The sequence below is a fragment of the Acinonyx jubatus genome, chromosome D4 (assembly GCF_027475565.1).
Source record: "Acinonyx jubatus isolate Ajub_Pintada_27869175 chromosome D4, VMU_Ajub_asm_v1.0, whole genome shotgun sequence".
NCBI classification, from domain to species: domain Eukaryota; kingdom Metazoa; phylum Chordata; class Mammalia; order Carnivora; family Felidae; genus Acinonyx; species Acinonyx jubatus.
In genome coordinates this window covers 6642031-6665350 of record NC_069391.1, presented here as the reverse complement: position 1 = coordinate 6665350, position 23320 = coordinate 6642031, and the positions used below count along the sequence as shown (strand labels likewise).

Genomic DNA, 23320 nt, shown 5'->3' with positions numbered 1-23320 from the left:
ACCAACACTCCCCACCCAGAGATGACCACGGTTAACAGCTAATCGGTGCTAATGACCTCCCCACCTCCAAAGAGGGTAACATCCCTGGTCCCTCACCTTCCAGACGCCAAGAGGCTGAGACCCAGCCTGCTGTGTGTCTTTGCTGTTCTCTCTCTACTTTGCTCTGTTTCCCACTCCAACCCACCATTGGCAACATTGACTTTTTCTTTTTTTCTCTTAAAAAATTTTTTTTAATGTTTATTTATTTTTGAGAGAGAGAGAGACAGAGCACGAGCGAGGGAGGAACAGAGAGAGAAGGAGACACAGAATTCAAAGCAGGCTCTAGGCTCTGAGCTGTCAGCACAGAGCCCGATGCGGGGCTTGAACTCAGGAGCCGTGAGATCACCACCTGAGCGGAAGTCGGATGCTTAACCGACTGAGCCACCCAGGCGCCCCCCAACATTGACTTTTTCTAAGTGCAAAGCAGGCCCCAGCTTGGGCCTGGGGGCTCCTATGTGTCAGGGGCTCTCTGGCAAGGTAGAGGGTGGGTCACCCCCAGACTGTTTTTGTCAGACCTCCCTCTTGGGACGACCTTCACCTCCTGGTTCGGAGCCCTAGGGGAGGAGCCCTAGGGAGGAAGGGGCCCAGCTCAGGACTGGCCTTATTTCTCTGGGAGGAGCCATGATGTGGGGACAGCAGATTGTGGTGGCTCTAGAACCCAGTCTGATACAGATGTGAGGGGGAGAGAGATTGGGGCAAACAGGTAGGTGCATGGGGACCTGAGCAGCTATGCTTCAGGGCCTCTTGGAGGCACAAGGGCTCTGGCACTTGGAGAAAAACATCCATCGAGGAGTGGCAGATGTGGCTGTCACCCCCCAGTGGGGGCAGCAGGCGCCCCTGGCTGAGGGGTGAGTACGTGGAGGTCAAGGCGGCTTTGCCCGGGACCCTGGTTGTCTCCAACAGCAACTCCTCAGGCTTGTTCATTAGCCCCTGTGACTGAACACCATGCCTTCGTACGGCGTTCCGGGCCCTGTGCGTCCTCAGAGAGGCCTCCGGATGTGGAAGCCATGGTTTGGGTTTTGTCTGCTTACCCTTCGGGTGGTGGATTGGGGAGCGCGAGGTTACATAAGCAGGGGGACTTCAGGAAGCCATGATTCCCTGTTCCAAAGGGCTCCTAATTATTTACAGCAGTGGGTTTCAAAACTGGCTTTGTACACCCACTTTCCAGTCTCAGCCTCGTGCTTTTCTTCCCTTCTCAAAACAGATCTTACCCAACTGATCCATACTGAACGAAGAAGGGACAGGGGTTGAGAGGCCACCGAGCCGGTCCTCCTCTTTGCCCCCACCCCCCATGGCCCCTAGGGTCCGTGAAAGGCTTAAAAATTACTGCTGTAGATCGGCGAGGGTGTCACCGGCCACCGAAGTGGCAGATAGATATCCAGAACGGGGTCATTTTCCCAAAGCATTTCTCACTGTGCTTCGGTAAAAAAGACCACAGAAGGCAGAGAAACTCTTTAGATGACAGGCAGCTGTTTCTGAGGGTCGTGTAGGGCCTGAGGTCAGTGGACTGGGGCAGGCTGGGCAACTGTGACCCCCAAGGGCCCACCTCCCCTCCAGGCCGCACCCACATGGTGTAGGACGTCCCTGTGGGAAGCACAGAGAGACGGGTGAAGACACCCCTGTTCATGGCCAAAGCCAGACGCAGCCAGAACCCCCCGTCAGCCACTGTCCAGCTGCCTGACCTAGAGCAAGTCCCAGCTCCGGGCCTCGGCTTCCCCATCTGTAAAATGGGGCCCTGGGTGAGAAGGGCATGGGGGGATGAAAGGGGCCGCGGGGCCCTGAGCACAGCTCCTGGTAAGTACCGGATCTTAGCACTCGTCACCAAGCAGTAGTGAGGGTCCCAAGCACGCGAAGGGCTGGAAGGAAGCCGGAACCCTCACCCCAAGGGGAAAAGGGACTGGGCTAAGGTCAAACAGCAGGGTCAGGATTCAGGACCCAATGCCCGGGCCTCCATGCCCAGAGTGGAGGCCACCTTCCACCCGCAGCATCGCATGGGGAGAAAATGCAGATTCCCTCAAACGCTAACCTCAGACTTCCGGGCTGCTCGCAGGGGGAGGGGAGACGCCCAACCGCTCCCAGCACCCAGAGAAGTTCCTGCCTCTCCTGCTGCACTTTATTGTGGGCAACCAAGAGGCTGCGTGCCGAGGGGGCATCCCGGGCCCGGTGTACAGATGAGGAAATCGAGGCACTCTGCTCAAGGCCACCTACTGGACAGGGACTGGGGCACACTGTGACGGACGGCCCTGATTGCTTTTCCCCACCCCTTGCCTGAGTTTTAGGAACTGGCATCACACCTTCATGACCTGTGCCCCATGCAACCTTCGTGTCTCCCAAGCTGTGGGGATTCCTCAGAAGGGCCTGGAAAGCCTCCAGACTCCGGGACAGATCTGAGAGTGGTTTCAGCCCCAGAGAGCAGGAAAGGAAGGCAGTCCCTGGCACCATTGTACAGAGGGGGAAAGCGAGGCCCAGCCAGCTGAGGGGTTGGTCAAGGTGTGTGTTGGGGCGGGGGCGGGGGCGGGCAGCAGGGTGGCCTTTGGCTCCAGCCCGGGCCCTCCTGGGACAGCAGGCGCTCTGGGCTCGGCTCCCACCGCACCGCCCCCAACTCCAGTGTCCCCGGTCCTCTGGAGGAAGATTTCCGTGGTCCCGGTTGGGGGTGCCAGACTGCCAGTGACGGGTGTTTTTTTAATCCCGGCCCCGCTGACTTCGACGATTATTCTTATTTAAGGCAGGGACGAAACGCCAGAGCATGGCAGCCGGTCACCTCCGGGCGGCGGCCCCTCCTCGCCTGCCTCCGGTGCTCGGGCTCCTGCCGGAGCAGGAAAGGGAGGGGGGAGACGGGAAGCGGGGGGGGGGGGGGGGGGGGGGGGGGAGGAAAGGCGGGGAGGAGAGGGGGCCAGGGGAGGAGGGGGAGGAGGAGGGGAATGGGTGGGGGAGGACACGAGAGGGTAGGAGGGGGTAGGAGAGGGAGGCGGCAAGGGGAAAGGGGGGGATAGGAGTGGGGCGAAGAGGGAGGGGGGGGCAGAAAAGGTTAGGAAGGAGAGGACGGGGAGGGGGAGGGGAGGAAGAACTCAGAAAGGACCCCCCCCTTTGGCAGCTCCCCAAGCTGATAGGAGGAGGAAGGGAGGTACACAAATGAATAATTTACTACAGAAATGCAACAAGAATTTAGAAACTCTCAATTTATAAATATTTATTTTCACAAGTTCGCCCCCTCCCGGCGCTCTCCCCCTTGCTGGCTCTGGTCTTTTCTTTGGGGGGGGGGGCTCCACCTCCCCCACGTCTCCCCCTCCATCTCTCTCTCTCCCTGTCTCTGCGCGTGGCTGTGACAGCCTCTCCCAGTCTCGCCCTCTCGGCCTCTGGGGCGGGGGTGGGGGTGGGGGGGGGCGCGTCTCTCCTTTCTCCACCTCCCTTCTCTCTGCTGCCCGGGTCTGTCTCTCTCTGTGTCTCTGTCTTCTCACTGTCTCTGGGCGCGTAGGTGTCTCCCCCACTCCGGGACCCCAGCCCCCGCCCGCCCCTCCCAGGGCAGAAGGCCTCGGGGTCCGCTGGAGCCTTTATGGGGGGGGGGGAAATCCCTTTGAAGGCTCCGAGGTGAGAGGTCGTTTCCCCGGCAACCGGCCGCCGATTGGCGGAGCCGCGACGGATTAACAGGCCCACTCCGGCCGGGCGGGGGCGGGGAACGGCGGGAGCCACGCCCTGGACACGCCCCCGCCACGCCCCCCGCCCGACTGAGGTTTGGGGGGCACCTGCGGTGGGATTTCGGAGACCCCGTGGTGGCCGGGCGTTGGGGGAGGAAGGGGGCTTCCCGGGAGGCTGGCGGGGATGCGGTCAATCAGCTAACCAATGAGTTAATCAATCGGTGGGGTAATCAGACCCGCAGAGCACAAGGTAAGAGCTGAGGGCGTGGAATGAGGTAGAGCGGAGTTCTAATCCCCCTCGACCCGGGCCGCTTCCTGGCAGTGAGTCCCTGAGCAAGTAAGTCCCTGCCCACCTCGCCAGCCTCCCCTGTGTGCACTGGGGCTCCAATAGCACCTGCCCACCCCCTCTGCAGGTCCCTGTCACCCCGTCCATCCCTTCAATTCAGATGGAAAAGGGAGGCCCTGAGAGGAGAGGGCTTGGCGGGCACAGAGGCACCTGCGGGAGGCCCGGTGGGGGGGGGAGGTCACTGGCCATTTAACAAGCGCAACAAAATTTCCTTCCGTGGGCATGCTTTTCTGTGAGCCGGGGCCTGGACTGGAGGTGCTCCCGCCCTTGATAGTTCCGGGACTCGGCGTCTGACCCAGAACCGGTCTTGGGTCTGTGATGCATCACCTGCTCCGTTTACCTCTCCTCCTTGCCCGCCCCTCTCCTCCAACTGTGGGGAAACTGAGCCCCGGAGGGGCCAGACGGATGGCACGGTTGCCTAGACCCGGGAATGGGATGCCAGCCCCTCCCCGCGAGCTATTTCTGAGCCTGACACATAAGCTCCAGAGAGCTGGGGAGAGGGAAGCACGTTCGTTAATAATGGAGGAAACCTCAGGCAGCGTCCTCAGGGTCACCGGCTGGAAGGGTCTCTCGACACACACTCGGGCTCCCTGCAACTTAAAACCAAGTGTGTTACTTCATATGCGAAGTCTGGCTTATTTGTTTGAGCACACCCCTCTTGCAGGCACCAGCCAAGGGGCTGCCAGAACATTCCCCCCAGGATGGAAGGGCGAGTCCCGGAGAAGGTGGCTGTTTATAATTGCAGCGGCCCCTTTAAGCCCCATTGCCAGGGCCTGCTGCTCTGTTTGAAGTTGGGAGCTCTAATCTGGCTGCAGCTATCCTTCCAAATCAGGGTCCTGGGGTTGCTCCAGTGGCAGGGAAAGGCGTGGCCTGCAGAGCTCTCCCAGGGCTGGGGACAGCTGCAGGGCCACCCCCTCCCTACTCCCAGCCCCCCATACTGGGCAAGTGCCCGTGTATACACACACACACACACACATACACACACGCACACACACACCCTTCTCTGTGCAACGAACATAGCAACTCATCCTCCCTCCCCAACACTCCCATGTGGACCGAGCTGTGTGTCTGAGGCCTGCGGGCCTCTAACCCAAGGCCCGGCTTGCCCATACCAGCCACTCTGCAGGAAGGAATTCTCCAGAACCCTGTGGCCCTCTTCAAAGCTTCTAGACTCTTCGCCGCAAAGCCTCAGAGCCCCAGGCCCCCTCAAGTGTATTTAGAACCCAGACTCACCCAGGAACTGACCGGAAGGAAGGGTGGAAATGTGGCGGTGAGTGGCGGTCAGGTGTTGAAGGAAGGGAGTTGGTCTGGACGCCCAGTGGGGCCCAGGGTTCTCCATGCCGGGGCTCGTCCTTGGCGGAAGTGTCCGCGCTCCCATCTTACAGGTGGGGAAGGTGAGGCTGGGAGACATAACACACCCAAGATCCCCTGGCTCTACCAAGAGGAGAGGCTGGGCTTTGAGCCAAGTTTCTGGGACCCGGCCTCCACACACCTCGCCAGCCTCAGGCCTCCCGTCTGGACCATGGGAGGGCTAAGCTGCACCTGCCCGAGCGCTGGCCCTCCATGCTGGTCACGTTTACACTTGCAGGCTGAGCCATTTGAACACGTCCTGCCATCTTTCCCCTAATGCGGGTTTGGGTTTCCCCCAAAGCCCCTGCGGGTGCAGGACAGCTAGTGTCCCTGGCACGCTACAGGTGCCCCTAGCTGGCTGGCTGACTGCGTCTAGAGGGAAGAAGGGAGAAAAGAGCCAGGCGGGGAGGATCCCCGGTCAGGCTGTGCCCTCCACGGTGAGTGGGGCCCACGGAGGAGCCGGACGTCAGGCGGTGGAGTAACTTCATCTCAGGTGGCTCCGGGTGCAGGGAGGGCGCGAGAGATTTCAGAGGAGTCAGAGAGGACGTGTCCCTGAGACTCAGAGCCCCCCCGCCCCCGTGTCAGACAAGGGGCAGGGTAGGGAGCCGAGGCCTAGGATCCAGTTCCGGAGCGAGCTGTGTGACCTCGGCCAAGGCCCTCTACCTCTCTGGGCCTCAGTAAAAATTAGAAGATCCTTCCAATTAGACTAGCGGAGGATTCTCTGAATCTTTCCTTCTCCACCAAACCCCTCTTGGGCACCAGTGACTTGACAAAGGCTGCGTGTGCTGGGGTGCGGTGGGGGCTTTGAGCCGTGGGCTACGGGGGACCCACTCTGCCGGGGGTTGAGGGCCTGGCCTCAGGGGAGCCAGAGTGCAATGACCCGCCCCCAGCGCCAGGCCCTGAGCCAGCGGAGGTATGGAGCAGCTAATCGCTCATCTCGGCCACCATTTACAGCCCGGGCCACGGGCGTTCCCCCCGTTCCTGGCTTTCTCTGCACAACGGCCTCATGGCAGCTGTTAGCATTAATCCCCCCAGGTTGCATGTGAGAAGCTGGGGCCCAGAGAGGCAGGCGCCCATCTGAGTTCATACCGCTGGCAAGCGTGAGCCCAGGCAGATCCCAACCTTGGGACAGCGCAACCGCCTTGACCGTTACTAGAAAGGTCTACAAAGCGGAGGCCTCTTAGGAGCTGAGTCCAGAAGGGTCTTCCCAAGAGGCGAAGGAGGCCGAGGACATTCCAGGTGGCGGGCCCACCCTGAGCCAGGACAGGGTGAAGGAGGAGAGCGTCTGAATGCGGTTCGGCCTGAAGGTCTGGCCGTGGGGGTGGCGGGCGGTGAGGGTGGACAGGACGCCCCTGTCCCCGCGGAGTGGCTCGGCAGGACACTCCTCCAGTTGTCCCCTGCTGTGTGGCGAACCGCCTGTGGACACGCTGGCTTGGAACGGTGGCTTCCTAGGCTCGTGATGCTGGGGTTGGCGGGGCTCAGCGGGGAGGTTCTTGCTTGGGGGTGTCTCCTGCGGCTGCAGTCGGAGGGCAGCTGGGGCTGGAGTCATCGGAAGGCTCCACTGCGCTGGGCGCCCAAGGTGGCCTCATCTTGCCGTCTCCTATGCCCCTCCCGGCGGCCTAGACGGATTTCTCATGTCAAAGCTCAAGGCTCTGAGAGGCGGGAGGTGAAGCTGCTGGGCCAGTTAAGGAACTGCTTCCAGCATCGCTTTGGCCTTGGCCGGCCTCAGAAGGGCAGGGAGAATAGGCCCCACCCACCTCTCCGTGATGGGAGCGCAAAGAATTTGTGGCCATGTTTAACCTGTCCCACACGCTAATACGTATCTCACGGGAAAAGTGGAAATCAGTGGCTAACTACGTTGTGGGAAAGGCTGGACGAAGCAAAGTCGGGTAGGGTTCTGTCCTGCGGGACTTGTCAGAGCCTTCACGTGCTACTGTGGGCGCCCGTCTCCGATATAGGGAAGGAGAGAGCGTAGAAGTTCCCAGCCAGTTTTGGTGCGATGGCCAAGGGGATCCCATCCTGGGTGGGAGACACTCAGCCTGGGAGGCTCGGGCCCTGAGGCTCCTGCCGAGCACCTTACTTGGGGCAACAGGGCCCCGGAACTTCCAAGATCTGGCCTCCAGAGTACCATGCGTGGATGTGATGAGGTGAAGCTGGGTCCGTCTCTGGCTGCTGCCACCCTCCTGGGACACCTGCCAGCCAGAGCCACCTCCCACAGCCGTCTGGGCCAGGTCGCACCAGCTCAGAGGACTAGAGCCTCAGATTGCCCAGCCTCTCTCTTCTCTCTTGGCCCCGAGAAAGGGGCTTCCTCCCGTGGGCCTCCTGGCTCTCCCCTCCATGGGGGCCTGCAGGGGCGGGGGACGGGCATGGGAAGGAGCCACGATGCCTGACTGTGACCTTGCCCCAGTCTCCACCCAAGGCTGAGCTCCCATTTCCAGCTTGCCCAAGTGGGGTGACGAAAGCCCCTGTCACCAGTTGTGTGCGAGGACACCTCTCCAGGCGCTGGTCTTTACTGGATGTTTACTGGGGAGGCAGACCCCGTACCTTGCAAGTTTGAGGCCCCAGCTCATGTCATTCTCTCTGGGCCTCAGTGTCCTCATCTGTGAAATGGGGAGGTGATGATACCGACTGCATCAAGTTCAGTGAGGGGCGCCTGGGTGGCTCAGTCGGTTGAGCGTCTGACTTCAGCTCAGGTCACGATCTCGCGGTCCGTGAGTTCGAGCCCCGCGTCGGGCTCTGTGCTGATGGCTCAGAGCCTGGAGCCTGCTTCCCATTCTGTGTCTCCCTCTCTCTCTCTGCCCCTCCCCTGTTCATGCTCTGTCTCTCTCTGTCTCAAAAATGAATAAATGTTAAAAAAAAAAAAAAAGAGAGAGAGAGAGAGATGGAGACCCAGCCCAGAGGTCTCAGCCGCAAAGGCCTGTGTGTACCCAGGTCCTGGCTGCCGGCTGAGTGGGACCCGGTGGGCAGGGCCACGGTTTGGGCCGCGTCTGCTGGGCACAGTGCCTGTGTGACCTGTGCGGTGTGGGCTGTCTGCAGTCCTTCCCAGGGAGCAGGAGGCTCGGTCAAGGGAGCATCACTGGTTTGTCCCTCCACTGGCTCCCCCACCCCCCCACGCCCCCCCCCCCCGCCCTCCGCTGGCTGCTTCCCCTCCCTCTCTTGGTCCCTGTCCAGGGCCAGCTGCCTCCACTGCTCCAGGAGGTCAGGCCCCACACTCGCTGTCCCTGGGCAGAGGCAGAAAGGGGAGGGCTGGCCCCCCGGGGGGAGTGGGAGTCACAAACCACTGTCCCCCTTCGACCCTCCCGCCCTGGCCTGGACCAGCAAAGCTGCCCTAGGGACAGTGTCCGAGCCCCTCAGATGGATCCCGTCACCCTCCAGCTTGGGCACAAGACACCAGGCCTCAGTTTCCCCCTCTTGATGACCCCAGTGATGTTCCCGCCTTGGGTAGCTGAGGGGGAGGTGCTCCCTGCCTCCACGGCTGAAGGCGGCTCCAACACGGTTTGGGCTGGCGCCTTCCGCCCCATCACGGATTCCAGCCCGAGCCCCCTGGGTGGGGTCGGGGGGACAGGAGCCACAGGGACGGGGCTCGGGTTGTCCCGGCAGCCACAGTTGGGGTGTGGGGCACAGAACACCCTGGAGAGGCGGGGGGGCCTGGGCGCCTCTTCTTTACCAGCCTGTCCGTGCTGCCCGCAGTGGGTCCCCACACTTCACAGTCTGTCCTGGAAGCTGTCGCCTGCTGGCTGCTCCCAGACAGCTGGCTTCCTCTCCTCTCACCTCCCCCCGCCTGCAGCCGGTCTCCCTCACGCATCTGCCGCATCTTCCCCCCTCCCCCGCTTTGCCCCGCCATCCCGCCCCCCCCTCCATTTCCAATCTGGAATGATGCTCCAGCCTCTGGCCTGCAGGGTGACCCGGACGACCCATCCTCCCGGGCCCTGCAGGTCCCCAAGTCCTCCCCAGGGACTGGTGTTGCCAGTGAAGCATGGCTGCATCGGCCCCCTCCTGCCCCACTCCCTGCCCGCACCCCACTCCTCCCCTGGGGCTCATTCGCCTTTCCCCGCCCTCAGTTCTCTCTGTGGCCGAGCACCGTGCTAAGAGGACCCACTTTGAAGTTACACAGGCTTGGGTTGCCACCCCGGCTGTGCCGCCCCGTGACGCCGGGCCTTAGTTCTCTCATCTGCAGAACGGGCAGAATGCCCGCAAGGCCCGCCTTGGGCTGTAGCAAGGATTAAGTGAAGAGTGTTTTCAGGTCCTCGGAAACACTGCGCGTTACCCAGCCCGGCCCGCCGTCACCCCGAGCCTGCGGCTGGTTCTCCTCACTGCAGCCCTCTGCACCAAGCTGTTCACGACCCGAACCACTTCATCTTCACTCGGGAACACTCGCTGGCTCCCCAGTACCTCTCCGGGGACTTAAAACTCCAGCTCATTTTCAGAGCTCTCCGTCACTTGTCTTTCTGGACTCCCTGGTGCGGCTGCCCTGACGAGTGGCCCCAAAGGGCCTTCGAGGAGGAAGAGGTTTCCTCCCAGCTGGCCCCCCAACTCCCTGCTCCCCAAATGTCCCCCACAGAGAGCTGGGTGACCCAGGGCAGGTTACTCACCTCCCAGAAGTGCTACTTCCCCGGGCGGCAAAAGGGCGTTAACATCGTCACCAGACCAGGTGATGGTCCCCTCCCAGGGGTTGCAGGGGTGGCGGGGGGAGCAGGGGGACACCGGGTGTATCAGGCACGTGCTGAGCGCTTGAGGAAGGCCGCCCGAGCCTCGCGGCCTGCTTGGTCCAGCCCACAGCCCTCCACGCAGACTGTGGATCCAGGCCAGAATCCTTCCGGATCCTCGTCTTCTCAGAATTCCCGCTGAATATTACCCCGATTGTGTTGTAGGGAAGGCAAGAGAACATTTGTTCTTTTTTTTTGGGGGGGGGGAAGCATTTTTCTCCATTTACAAAAGTAATACATGTTCATTGTGGATAATTTTGAAATTAAGATGAACCAAAAAGAAAATTTTAAAATTATCTGTAATTCATCACCCATCCAGAGAAGTACTCTGGGCGCGTGAGCTTCCGGTCTCCGGGCTTGGCAGTGAACATGGAGCTCGGGCTGAGCTTCGGGCCTGGGAAGGGAATCACAGGACGTACTCCGCTTTGCAACCTGGTTCTTCCATTCACCGGCAGGACCCGAGTTTCTGCACCACCCAGAGCCCCTGCCCCACCGGTACTCGGGGAGTGTTTCCTAGCAGCTGTTCAAAGGGTGGGATCTCAGCCCCAATCCCCAGAACATGCCTTTCCCCAGGATTCCCAGGGGGTTCCTCGGCACAGCACGGTTTGGGAAGCAGTCCCAAAGCCCCCCGTCCAAAAACGGCCCCTTGGCCCATGGGAGGGATGCGCTCACACTTCTAAGCCAGCCCTGTATTAGGGAACGCAGAGGTGGGTTCCGAGTTGTGATGTCATAAACAACACCACAATAAATACATCTTGAAGAGCTAAAGCCCGGGGTACATGGTGGATTTTATTTTCCAGGTGCTCCCCTGAGCTCTGCTCCCTACCCCCCACCCCGCCCCGCCCCATTGGCTCCCCTTCTCCCCGGAATATTCTGGTGGGGTAGGGACCATCGGCATCCTTGTTCTGCAGATGAACAAGTGGAGACTTGGGGGCAAGGGTGACAACACCGTCCCACGTGTCACAAACAGTAGTCAAGCCGGGACCCAACCTGGCCTGGCTGGGGCCTTTGGGCCACGCCCGTCCTCCTGGCCCTTGCCGTAGGTGATGGTCCCCTCCCAGGGGTTGTGGGGGGAGAGGGGGACACGACATCCAGAAGGTAGCCTCCTGTGTGCGCAGTGTGGGTCTCATGCCCGCCCCAGGCTGGGGCGCACAAGCAGCTTCCAGACGGCCCTGTCCCTTGCCCGATGGGACCAGTTTGCCCTGGTGACAGATGAGGCGTGACAGTGCCACGGGGCCACGCTTGGCTGGGCTGGATAGGGCAGCTGTGGGAACCTCTGGGGGATGGTGGGCGAGGTTTGGGGGTGGGTGGGGTGGGGGATAGGAAATGGCAGCGGAGAAAGAGGGGCTCGGGCCAGAAGAGAGGAGGGGCTGGGAAGGACAACAGCAGGGGACCTTCCGCTTCCCGGTGGTGCCTGTGGGCAGGAAGCTCAGCCATGTAAGCGCGAATCCTTTTGGGGGAAACCCTTGGCGGGGAACAGAATGCCGTGATGGCAGCAGATTCTATTAAAAGCAATTCTCATTACTGTACCATTAATTATTAATAGGACCGGGCAAATAAAGGGTGGGAAAACCCAGCTGGGCCTGACTCAAATCTTGCCTCTGAAGCAAATGGCTTTTGGTTCGCGTCCAGGAGACCCAGCCACGAACGGGCCTGTTGGAAAAGTAATGACAAGTCTGAGGCTGCCACGGTGGGACGGGCATCACTTCTATCTGCTTCAAAAAGATAAAGCAGAGGGGGCGCCGGGGTAGCTCAGTCGGCTAAGCGTCCGGCTCTCGATTTGGGCTCAGGTCATGAGGTCACGGTCCGTGAGTTCGAGCCCCGCGCCGGGCTCCGTGCTGACAGTGTAGAGCCTGCTTGGGATTCTCCCTCTCTCTCCCTCTCTCCCTGCCCCTTCCCTCCTCTCTCTCCCAAAAGAAATAAAAGGCTGTTCAGCCTCTCAAACGATCCGGAGAGGAAAACTCTCCATGTAGCAACAGAAACCACGTGTGAACACGGTCAAGGGACGGTGCCAGGTGTGGACTGAGGAGACTCCGAGAGGGAGAGATTTTGCCCCTCTTTCCTGGCCCCACCCCACCTTATGTTCCCCGAACTCCTATCCACCCTTCAAAGCCTAGTTCAGATGGCCTCTCCTCCAGGCAGCCCTACCGAGTCCTAGATGTGCTAATCACCAAGGGTCCAGACGTCCCACCCTCATGAGTCTGCCCGTCTGGCAAGAGTCCAGTGAGGTCATTAATCAAAAAACCATCACGAACCATGATAACAAATGGACACCATGCTCTAAGTCAGGAAGATAGGGCACCTGGGTGGCTCAGTCGGTTAAGCGACCGACTTCGGCTCACGTCATGATCTCATGGGTTGTGAGTTGGAGCCCCACGTCGGGCCCTGTGCTGACAGCTCAGAGCTTGGAGCCTGTTTCAGATTCTGTGTCTCCCTCTCTCTCTGGCCCTCCCCCGTTCACGCTCTCTCTCTCTCTCTTTCAAAAATAAAGAAGCATTGAAAAAAATATTAAAAAATAAAATAAATCAGGAAGATGGAAACCATTGTACCACGAGGGTTGGAACCAGATGATTCCATCTTTCTCTCCCCCAGAGCTACTTGGAGCAAATTAGGTGCTCAATAAATGTGTTTGATTTCACAGACTGCTGATCTGGGGGCACAAGAATGAGGCCTCCGAGATGGGAAGACTGCTGGGGAGGTCAGCTTTGCCAAGCAGACAGAGGAAGGGGTTAGGGCCTGGGCCCTTCCCTAGCTCCTGTGGTTTGCAAAACTCTCCTGGATTATTGGCCGATTTATCCTGACATCCACCATGAAGCCAAGCGGTGAAGGCACTTTTCTGGAAATAAACAAATGCAAATGAACGGGTGAGTCTCGGCTTAACACACACACACACACACACACACACACACACACACACAATCTGTGGACTTCCATATAAAACGGCATCTAACCAGAACCCCCCTGATACAGCCGTTCTTAGACGAAGGCAGAGGGAAAGACAGAACCTCACTCAGTGTAAGGGACAGTGCCAGAATCTGGGAGGAGCCATACCGATGACAATGGTGGGGACGGTGCCGGAGAGAAACCTCAGGCCGCAGAGACCAGGCACAAACGTTAGAAGCTGCACAGACCTCCTCCATCATTTGCCCCTGCTCAGAGACCTGGGGTCTGTGCCAGTCTGAAAGCTGGACCGCTGTCCCTCTCCCACAGATGCTTCTGGAGTAACATCCCCTGGTCTTTCAGAGAAGGTGGGCAGGACAGACGGCTTTCATCGTGCGGGGTATCCTGGGAAGCAAACATGATGAATGTGGGGGGGGGGGGCGCGGGGGAGCAGCAGGAAACCCCCTGGCAGCGGCGTAGGCTGGGACTTCTGCTTATTTCAGCCGTTAGGAATATCCGAGAACCAGATAGCGGGGCAGGAGCAGACGCCGCCTTCGCTCAGCAGAACTGCCGTTGGCAGAAACCTGCAGGAAACGGGGAAATGGCTCGAGCAAAGCCCAGACCCAACACTGGGAAGGGGAGTTAGCCATCACAACGCGGTAAGAGAACAGGAGCCAAGGCAATGCCTACCCCCGTCTGCGTAGCATCTCAGAGCGAGGCTTAACGTTGGCTCTATTCGAGGGGACAACGCGGAAGAGAAAAGCACCCCCAACGAGGGGTGGTGGGGAAAAAACACGTGCAGAACACGGAGAAGGGGTCGGTGTTCTGAAACACGGAAGGGTCGACAGAGGTTTCCTGAAGGAAGCAGAAGGGAACGGTCAGGAAATAGGGAGGCAACTTTAAGGGAAAGACGGGCCTTGCCAGATAGGAGCAGGAGCCCTCGGGCAGCCCCGAAGAATGTGAAAAGGCAGCACAGGGCGGGGGAAGGGACGCGGATGCTGTAAGTGCGTTGAACTGCGGTTGGGAAAAGCTATGTCCAAGTTCCAGCCCTTGGTAACCGGGAATGGGACCTCATCCGGGAAGGGGTCTTTGCAGATATAAGTAACAATCCCAAGATGAGATCACTGAGGATTAACCGGTGGGCCCTAAATCCAATGATAAGTGTCCATATAAGAAGAGAAAACACAGAGAGAAAGCCAGAAGCATGAGGAGGAGGCCATGTGGAAACTCAAGAGATGGGAGTGGTGTGGCTACAAGCCAAGGAACACCAAGGCTTTCTGGAAGCTTCTGGAAACTAGGAGAGGGGCCCTGGGACAGATTCACCCTCAGAAACTCCCGAAGGAACCACCCCTACCAGCATCTCGATTTCAGACTTCCGGCCTCCAGAGCTGCAAGAGAACGGATTTCTGCGGTCGTAAGCCACCCAGTCACGGTAATCGGAACAGCGCCCTTAGGAGGCGGACACAGACGGGGTGAGGGAGGACCCCAAGGAAGGGAAAAAGCCTAGAAGCAGAATTCAAATCCACACCGGAGGCAGTAAAAAGCAGAAACTGTAATGCAGAAAAGCAGGGCCCGAGAGGCCCACCTAGAGACACTTCCTAAAATAGTGCGACAGCAGTCAAAGGCCGAAAGCAAAGCATGAGAAGTTCGTGGGAACGAGGAGGCAGCGAACACATCACTGGGGTTCTTGAAGAAGAGGCCAGAATAGGAACCCCTTAGAATATAACGAATGGAAACTCACCTGTGCTTTCACACGAAACAAAAAGATCTGACCGTGCAGATCGGAAAGGTTCACTGCATTCTGGGGAAAATAAATAGCGACTCCTATAGGCACACATTCTGGAAACCAGTGTGACTTATGCATAGGGATAACACTGTGCGTGACCCCGGGAAGGAAAGAATAAACCCAGGCTGGGTTACATTGTGTCATGCTGAATGCTGAGTGAAGAGGGACCCGTGTTTGCGAGGTTTAGCGGAAATACTGAAGCATTTATTACAGAAAGATATGCTCCCACCAGCTGGGAGCCTAAGAATGGATAACCCCGTGGCTTGAGAAGTCTGAGCAGTGCCACTGAAACCGGTTAGAAAGCAGCAAGTCGCAAGAATTGTTGTAAATATCATTTCCAGACTGAATGCAAATGTCAAAAATTATTGTTAAACGACAAATCATGGAATGGAAAATAATAACGGAACCATCTGGAGATGAAGCTTTAAGTCACATCAACGTGGATCCAAGCCACCTTCCAGACATCCTAAATAGGAGTTCACCGGCCACCCCGTCCAGTTGGGTTCAGATGGTCTGGCGGCTACAAATGAGGCTTCTTCAAGGTAAAGGTAACTTCCTAGCACAATTAGAAACAAAATATCTATGCACCAGAGTCTGCAGAACACGAAAGCCAACATTCAGAATGGGTGAAACAAAATGCAGGAAAGAAAAGGAACGAATAAGGCTGAGAACAGCTTTCTCACGGGCGTGAGCCCCGCGGGGTCGATGATAACAATGAATGTAAATGCGTGATGTTTTCCTAGTAAAATACCAGAGACTCTCAGATTGGTTGAAACAAAAACTGAGATGGAAAGCCAACTGTACAGTGGTTACCAGAAATAAGCTTAAAAGCAAGGGACATGAAAAGGTGAAAAATAAAACACTGGGGCAAAGGTATTCAAGGCAAGTTCAAGTCAAACGAGAGGAACAGTAATATTTATATCAGATAAAGAATCACAGGCAGGGGCGCGTGGGTGGCTCCGTCGGTTGAGCGTACGACTTCGGCTCGGGTCATGATCTCGCAGTCTGTGGGTTCGGGCCCCGCGTCGGGCTCTGTGCTGACGACTCAGAGCCTGGATCCTGCTTCGGATTCTGTGTCTCCCTCGCTCTCTGCCCCTCCCCCACTTGCGTGCGCGCGCACGCTCTCTCTCTCTCTCTCAAAAAATAAATAAACATTAAAAAAAAAAAGAATCACAGGCAAAAATCAGGACGTGAGACAGAGGGTCATTTGTATTGATAAAGAGTACAAGTCAGAATCAAATACAAGATCTGGTTTATGTCCTCTACAGCATTAGATCCAACCAGGAGAACAATAACTTAGACACACAGAGAGGGACAAACAAAAACAACGACAAAGATATGTCTGTCTTTGACATATTTAAATCGCATCCCACCCCCCTCAACACATTCGTGTGGGATTGGAAGAATATAATTAACAAGGTTGACTTAATAACTGAACTCTGTACCTTGCAAATAAAAGATACTCATTTATTTGCCAGACTCCATCAAATATTTATGAAAATTGATCATATATGAGGCCATAAAGAAAAACTCAATATAATCCCCAAAGCAGATATGGCGAAAGCCTCATGGTTTGACCACTGGGCAATTAAGCTGGAAGTTATTAACCAAAGTTTTTAAATTAAAAAGCCAGCCGTCTGAAAATTAAAAACCACTTTTGTAAATAACGCTACATAGAACCCTCCATGACAAACTAGTTAAAAAAAAATAACACTGCACATGGCATGTATCTAAGCATATGGGAAGGTGGTTAAAATGTTATAAGGAGGAAAATTCATAGCTCAATATTGTGAGTTCCTTAAAGAAGAAAGGGTGGGAGTCAATACAAATAAAAAGCAGAGTTTCATAAATTAGGAAAGAGAAAACCACTAGAAATGAAAGATAAATCTATGACTTGTTCTTTTTGAAAGTCTAATAAATTAGGTAAACTTCCAGCAGATCCAAAGATAATAAGCAGAGGGAAATGAATGTACAAAAGGAACGAAAATATTTTAAAAATCAAATTGTATTAAGGAAAGCCTTATGATAATAAATTTGAAAATACGAACACGCAGATATTTTTGTAGGAAAATATGTAGAACCAAACCCAATCCAACAAGTAGAAGAAAGCCACAACATCTCTTACTACAGAGTAAACTGAAAGGGTAAGAGAAGGGCTACCTCCCAGAGAAGGGTTGGGTCTTAACGCTTTTCCAACTATTCACAGATTTCAGATGTTCCGTTTCGGGGCACAGGAAAGACACAAAGTGTCCCCAGCCCTCTTAAGAATGCAGAACCCTAAAACGAAGAGTGGGCAGAAAACCACAGAGCAGTCTTGCTTAGGCATAGGATAGAAATTCCAAACAAAATGGCAGCAGGTAACTCCGGGCGACACTGTGTGCAAGAGACAGGAAAGGGGGAGATCGGTTATAAGCGTTCAGAGACGTCGTGGAATTGAAGGGTAACGCGGGCAGCCGGGCTCCAATGGGGACACGAGTCGTCAGGGGCCGTGAACGCGTGACTTCACCGTTCTCTCTTCGCCAGCCTCCTGGGCTGCTCATCCCACGGCCAAGACCTCATGGCTTTTCAAGTCGACTTTTAGGGTCCCCGGGATAACATCAGCAACGAAAGGATGCTTTCTTAATGGGCTTATGGTGACATCTACAATGCTTGCCCATCTTTCCAGTCTTCCTTCCGGGCTGGGATTGCACTTTCCAGTGGGCTGAGGCAGGGCCGCGTGCTGAAGCGATGGGTGTCATTTCCAGGCAGAAGCACTTAATTGCTGGTACAGAACTCTCCGGTTCTCTTTCTCTTGCCGCAGCAAGCATGTGAGCATCTGACGAGGTGCTGAGCCAGTCTCCGCTGTAACTGAGAGAGAGAGTTGCCTGGATCTGCGGCTGACTTAACACGAACAAGAAATAAATCCCTCTCAAACCATGAGATTGTGGCATTTTTTTGTTGTTGTTGTTATCGCAGCCTAATCTGACTTGTCCTGACCAATTCGATGGCAAAGGATGTCTGCCTCATGCCAAGAGTCGACAGCACGCTTAACCGCAAAGTACCAGGAGCATTCTTAGCAATGGCCAGAATAAGGCAAGGATGCTTCACGCCTCAGGTTTACATGGCTCCAAAGCTTCCAGACAATGCAATAAGACACGAAACATAAATTAAAGAACGGTAACTAAAAAGGAGACAAAATTATCCTTATTTGTGGATCGTGTAATACTCGAAAACCCTCGGGGAGCAGATAGTCCTACCAACTGTTATTAAATAACAACAAATAATCCTACAAGAGTGGTCAGTTATAAAAGAAAAACACAAAAATCAATAGCGTTCTTCCCTCCTTCCTCTTTTTTGCTTCCTGTTGAAGTGATCGTGTTTTCTTTATTTCCCTTTGCCCTGTACCGGTTTGAGAGTTATACATTCCACTGCTGCCTGTTAGAGGCTATCTATAAATTTCTATCACGCCTAACTGACTTAACACAATCTAAATCAATATTCTCTACCCCCCGTCCTAGACAGCGGAGGTCTTGGAGCGATTTAACTCCAATCGTACCTTCCAATCACCATGTACGATTGCCTGTATTTTGGTCCGATCATGTTTTGAGTCTACATTTGTCATTATTATTCGTGATATTAACAGCCAATTCTTACCTAGATTTTACCCTCGTTTTAATATCTTTGCTCGTGGCTCCTTCCATACTCCATAAAGGGCTTGCTTTCCTTCTACCTTAGACAATCTTTCGTTGGTTCTCACAGCAAAGCTCTGTGTTAAGTAAAGTTTCTCAGTCTTTGTCTGAACTCTATTTCACTCTTAGTCTTGAAAGGTAGTTTCGCTGAAAGACAGCTTGAGTTGGCAAATTTGTTCTTTCGCCATTAACACCCAAAAGGGAATTGGGCAAAGGACGTGAATCCGTAAGAAAATAAGAAATACAAATGACCAACAAAAGCACCTGAAAATTCGTTCCTCTCCGTTAATAGCGAAAGAAGGGCACTTTAAAATAAGGTATTTGTTTTGACCCTGTTAAATTGGCCAAACGTTTCAAAAAGATGAGACGGTCCCGTGTGGTAAGAGGAAAAGCAATTCTACACGATCGGTAGTTGGTTGAATGGTAGCTTCCCAAAAAGTCCTAATCCCCAGAACTGGGAATGTTATCTTACTTGGAAAAAGGGTCTTTGCCAATGTAATTAAGTGAAAGATCCTGAGACGAGGAGATCATGCTGGAGTAGAGGACAGTGTCCTTGTAAGAGACACATGGAGAGAAGACAGACCAGAAAGGCAGGATGGGGCAGGAAGGACCCCCCCCTGGAGTCCTCAGCCGGGAGCAAGGCTCTGCCTTTAACTAACACCTGATTTTGAACTTCTAGCCCCCAGAACTGTGGGGGAGAGGGCAGACAGAATACACTTCTGTTATTCTAAGCCACCAAGTTGGTGGTAATTTGTTGCCCTAGGAAACTCACCCAGAGAGTCGCCAGAAGGTTTCTGGAGGGCAGTTGGGCGAATGTAGAACATACTGGTCCTGAAACGTGTATAACTTTCCTCCTAGAAATTACTCAGAATTAATAACTGCGGATTTGTTGAGGATTTCTTGGCAAGGATATTCATCGAAGCCTCTTGGTTTTTGTTTTTTTTTTTTAATCTTTATTTTTGAGAGAGAGAGAGACAGAGAGACAGAGGGAGAGAGAGACAGAGCGTGAGCGGTGGAGGGGCAGAGAGAGAGAGAGGGAGACACAGAATCGGAAGCAGGCTCCAGGCTCCCAGCTGTCAGCACAGAGTCGACGCGGGGCTCGAACTCACGAACCGCGAGATCATGACCCGAGCTGAAGTCAAACACTTAACCACCTGAGCCACCCAGGCGCCCCTCATCGAGGCCCCTTCTGGTGAAAACCTGCAGTTGGAACACAGCCCAGTTTGGCAAACATACGAAGTGCACGCGAGGTGCAGAGAAAAAAGGCTGGAAGGATTTACTACGTGCGTTAAACAGGGAGGCTACCTCTGGGGAGGGATTTGCTGATTTTTATTTTCTACGGCGGATACGTGGAGCTTTTGTAATCGGGACCAAGTATCACAAAGCAGAACCACGCCACTCCTGCCTGTGCTGGCCACGCCCGCCCCCGGAGTCCGTTCTGGGAGATGGGGAACGGCGCCCCAGCGGGTGGGACCCTGGGCGCCTGACTGCCCCCCTGCCCTTGGCCTTCTCCCCAGCGCCGCCCTCCGTACCTTCCCTGCACCCGCTCTTCTGCGGGCATCGATTTTTCCATCCTTCAGAGAAGCGCCTGAGGGAAAGGAAAGAGCTTCTTTGGATCAATGAGCAGAGCCCTGCAGCCAGGGTCAGGGGGGGTCCGCGGGCCTCGCACTTGTCACTGCCCGGGACTTGAGGGGGAGCTCCACCGAGGCGGGGGAGGGTGCGACCAGCCAGGCTGCGCAACGTGGCCAAGTGTGTGTGTGTGTGGAGGGGGATGGGGCGCAAAAGCGCGCAGGGTAGGGTGCGGGGGTCCTGCTGCCACACTCGGGGCACAGGCTGATCCTTGCCTAGAGGAAGGGCAGCGGCCCAAGCCCCCTCTGTGAAGCATTCCCCTCGCAGCTCAGTGAGGAAGGCGCTGGCACGCGCCCATTGCCCAGATAGGGAAACTGAGGGATGCATTTGTGAGAAGGAGAGAGGGAGGGAGGGAGAGGCTGGGGGAAGAGGGGATTAGGCAGAGGGAAGGAGAGAGGGGGAGGGGAGGAAGATGGGGAGAGTTAGGGTGTTACTTGTGGCCCCTCCCCTGATCTCCCCTCCTTCCCCTAGCTGGGTGCTGAGGGCCCCACCCTTGGGAGCTCCCATGGGGGGACAGGAGTCAGTGTGGGGCCCTCCTGGGCCCGAGGCTGGCCGGCCCGGTTCAGCACACCCCCACCCCTGCCTTCAGGCCGGCCAGGGGGACAGTCGGGTCGGGACTGTGGGTCCTCTCTGGGTCCTCTCAGCTGAGGCTGCAGGGACCACCCTCCCCTCCCCACCCCGTCCCCGCCCCCGGCCAGGCACCGAAAATGGCTCAACATATGCTCATTGCATGAATGAATGCACCATGATAATTGCTAAGGAGAGAGATGGGCAGATGGTCTGTTCTGAGGTTCCGCGAGCATGTGGCGTGTTCGCGCCCGTGCGCATGTGCATTTGCGTGCACGCGTGCACAGCTGTGCGTGCGCGTGTGTGCATCGTGCAGGCCGTGCCTGGATGTGTGCGTCATGCGTGTGTGTGCGGGTCCGGGGGGGGGGGGGGCGCTGCCTGGGCGCGTGCCGGTGCGCGTGTGCCACGTGTGCACGAGCGTGTGCGCGCCACTTCCTGCTCAGGGGCGGAGGGGTCCGCGCGTCCTCCTCTCACGTCTGCCCTCTCTCCCGGGCCTGCAGGCTGCCTTCCGGCCCCTGGCTTTCCGCGACCTCCCAGCCCCGTCCCCGCCTCCCCAGCCCCGCCAAGGCCCCCCCCCCCCCCCCCATCAAAGACTCCAGCCCCAGCCGGGCTTCGGTTCGGACATTCCAGCCCGCCACACTCAGGGCCCAGACTTTTCCCCGGAGCCTGAATCCACGACTCAAGGGCGCGTCAAGCGCGCCATCCTGGACGGATGCCTCTGCCTCTCTCGGTCTTCCTGTCTGTAAAGTGGGCACGGAACTCACAGACACACCCAAAGGGCGAGGCCAGCACCTCCTACGTGGTGAGTGCGCAGCAGATGTCGCCCACCACCGTGGTGCTTCCAACCGCAGTGATGGTGACGACTGTCCTGGGGGGGCAGGGAGGGCAGGGCCCCAGGGTGATCCAGAGGACACGGGGTTACGGAGGTTCTGCAAGCCAAAGCGGCATCCTGGCCGGGGTTGGATGACTGCGGGCCCTCCCGAAAATGCCGCGGCCGAAGGAAGGAGTCAGGGGTGTGATGAGCAGTGTGTTCAGTACAGGTGCTGATCCCGGAGCCGCTTCTCTGGCCCGCTGTGGTCAGGGCGTTCACTCTTCCAGTGCAGTTGTCCTTGACCTCTCCACGGCTGTTGCCTGCGAGGTATGCATTTGAAATCAGACCCAAACTCCTCTCTGTGGCCTGCACCGTACCTCCCTCCCTGCCCCCGCTCTGCTCCAGCCACAGGGCTGGTGGTCTTTCCTTCTTCTTACACACCAGGCATGTTCCTGCCTCAGGGCCTTTGCATCTGCTGCTTGTCCCCAGATCGTCTTATGGCTGGTCCCCCACTTGTCCTTCAGCTCAGAGGCACCCTCATCAGACAGGCCCTTGCTATCTATGCTCTCTCAAGAATTCCTGGGTCACTCACTGTCACAGCACTTAACCATAGCTAAAATTATCTTAACGCTTTGGTTTACAGGGCTCTCCGTGTCTTAAGCAGCAGTGGAAGGTACTGAGTAAGGATCCGTAGGAAGCCAGGGAGGAGAGGGGCGGTGGACCTTGACCTGGCTGCCCCGATTCCAATCCTCACGTCCCATTCATTTAGCGCTTACTGGATGCAAGGACCCAAATTCTAGCGAGCTCGGTGACTTGGGAGAGCTAGCTCCGTCTCTCAGACCCCCAGTTTCTCCAACTTTAGGATGAGAGGCAGCCCCAAGTCTCCGAGGGATCCTCACCTTCATTTCGATGGCTTGGGATCTCAGGCTTTCTGGCACCTGACAGCCTGCAGAGCCCGGGGGTGGGGGACCCCTGGGGTCGGCAGCGCCCTGAGCCCACCCTGCCCCCCACATCCCTGTGGATGCCGGGGATACCTTCTCAGTCCCTCAGTCACCTCCTCTGAGATGCCCCCTGGCTCAGGCCTTTTCTGGAGCTCGAGAGCTCTCATCACACAGCATAGTTTGTTTACTTCTCTTTCTCGCGTTAGGCTGGCACCAGGTAATGTCTCTCCGCATCCTAGTTGAGTGGGGCACAAGGTCTGGGATGGGCCTTCCAACTCGTACCAATTCGCTCACCATCGGGAAGGAGCCACGCCCTTCCCGAAGCTTTGGGGCTCCAGAAGCTCTGGGGCTGTTCACAACCCACCAAGAGCATCAAATTTCAGCACCCCTCGCAATACTATTCGTGGCTTCTACCTGATGTTTGTGCAGAAGGCCCTACTCATGAGTCCCGGCAGCCAGTGCCTTTTTTTTGTTCAGGCAGGGCCTGGTTTCTGTATTTCAGCTGCGAGGGTCCCCGGGGTGCCGCTGCAGGCCGCAGGGGGTGCGACAATGGCAGAAGACTGCGTGGGCCACCAGCTTCTCGGTCTTCCCGCTTCCCACCCAGGCCCCAGGGGCAGAAAACAATCCACACCCGCCAGAAACCTGACTGTGCGGCCGAGCTGGAAAAGCTGGTTCTGGGAAGGAAGGGATGGGGGAGGGGGCCTTCTGAGGCCCCGGGGCCGCTGCCGGGGAGCTCTTCCATCCGCAGGTGGCCGTGGGCCTCCCAGAAGGTTCCTTCTCTGGGAGACGCCTCTTGCCAAGGCCACCTGAGCAACGACCAACGACCAACGCAGGGTCGTTGGTGCTGCTGGGAGCCGCTGGGAAGGGACAGGTCGTGCAGACGCACCGGGAGAGGAGGGGCCGAGGGACCCAAAGGGCGCAAGGTTAAAGCCCAGGCTGGGCAGCACGACCCACCGGGCCAG

The 23320-nt window shown here is 56.8% G+C and overlaps 1 protein-coding gene and 1 long non-coding RNA gene across 3 annotated transcripts; one reads left to right on the top strand and one right to left on the bottom strand.

Moving 5' to 3' along the window:
- Positions 1-10331: 10331 nt before the first annotated feature.
- On the bottom strand, positions 10332-22899 carry LOC128312094 (uncharacterized). Of its 2 annotated transcripts, none has more exons than XR_008290906.1 (4): positions 22773-22899; positions 19943-21737; positions 13128-13361; positions 10332-12912 (listed from the first exon to the last, which is right to left on the bottom strand). It is a non-coding gene; the product is annotated as an uncharacterized LOC128312094 (long non-coding RNA). The 2 variants fall into 2 exon arrangements; XR_008290905.1 differs by lacking the exon at positions 22773-22899 and adding an exon at positions 22317-22672.
- On the top strand, positions 20841-22672 carry LOC128312093 (uncharacterized). Its single transcript, XM_053204522.1, has 2 exons — positions 20841-21408; positions 21642-22672. The coding sequence occupies exons 1-2, from the start codon at positions 20841-20843 to the stop codon at positions 22022-22024; spliced, it is 951 nt and encodes a 316-aa protein (XP_053060497.1). The 3' UTR covers positions 22025-22672.
- Positions 22900-23320: the final 421 nt, after the last annotated feature.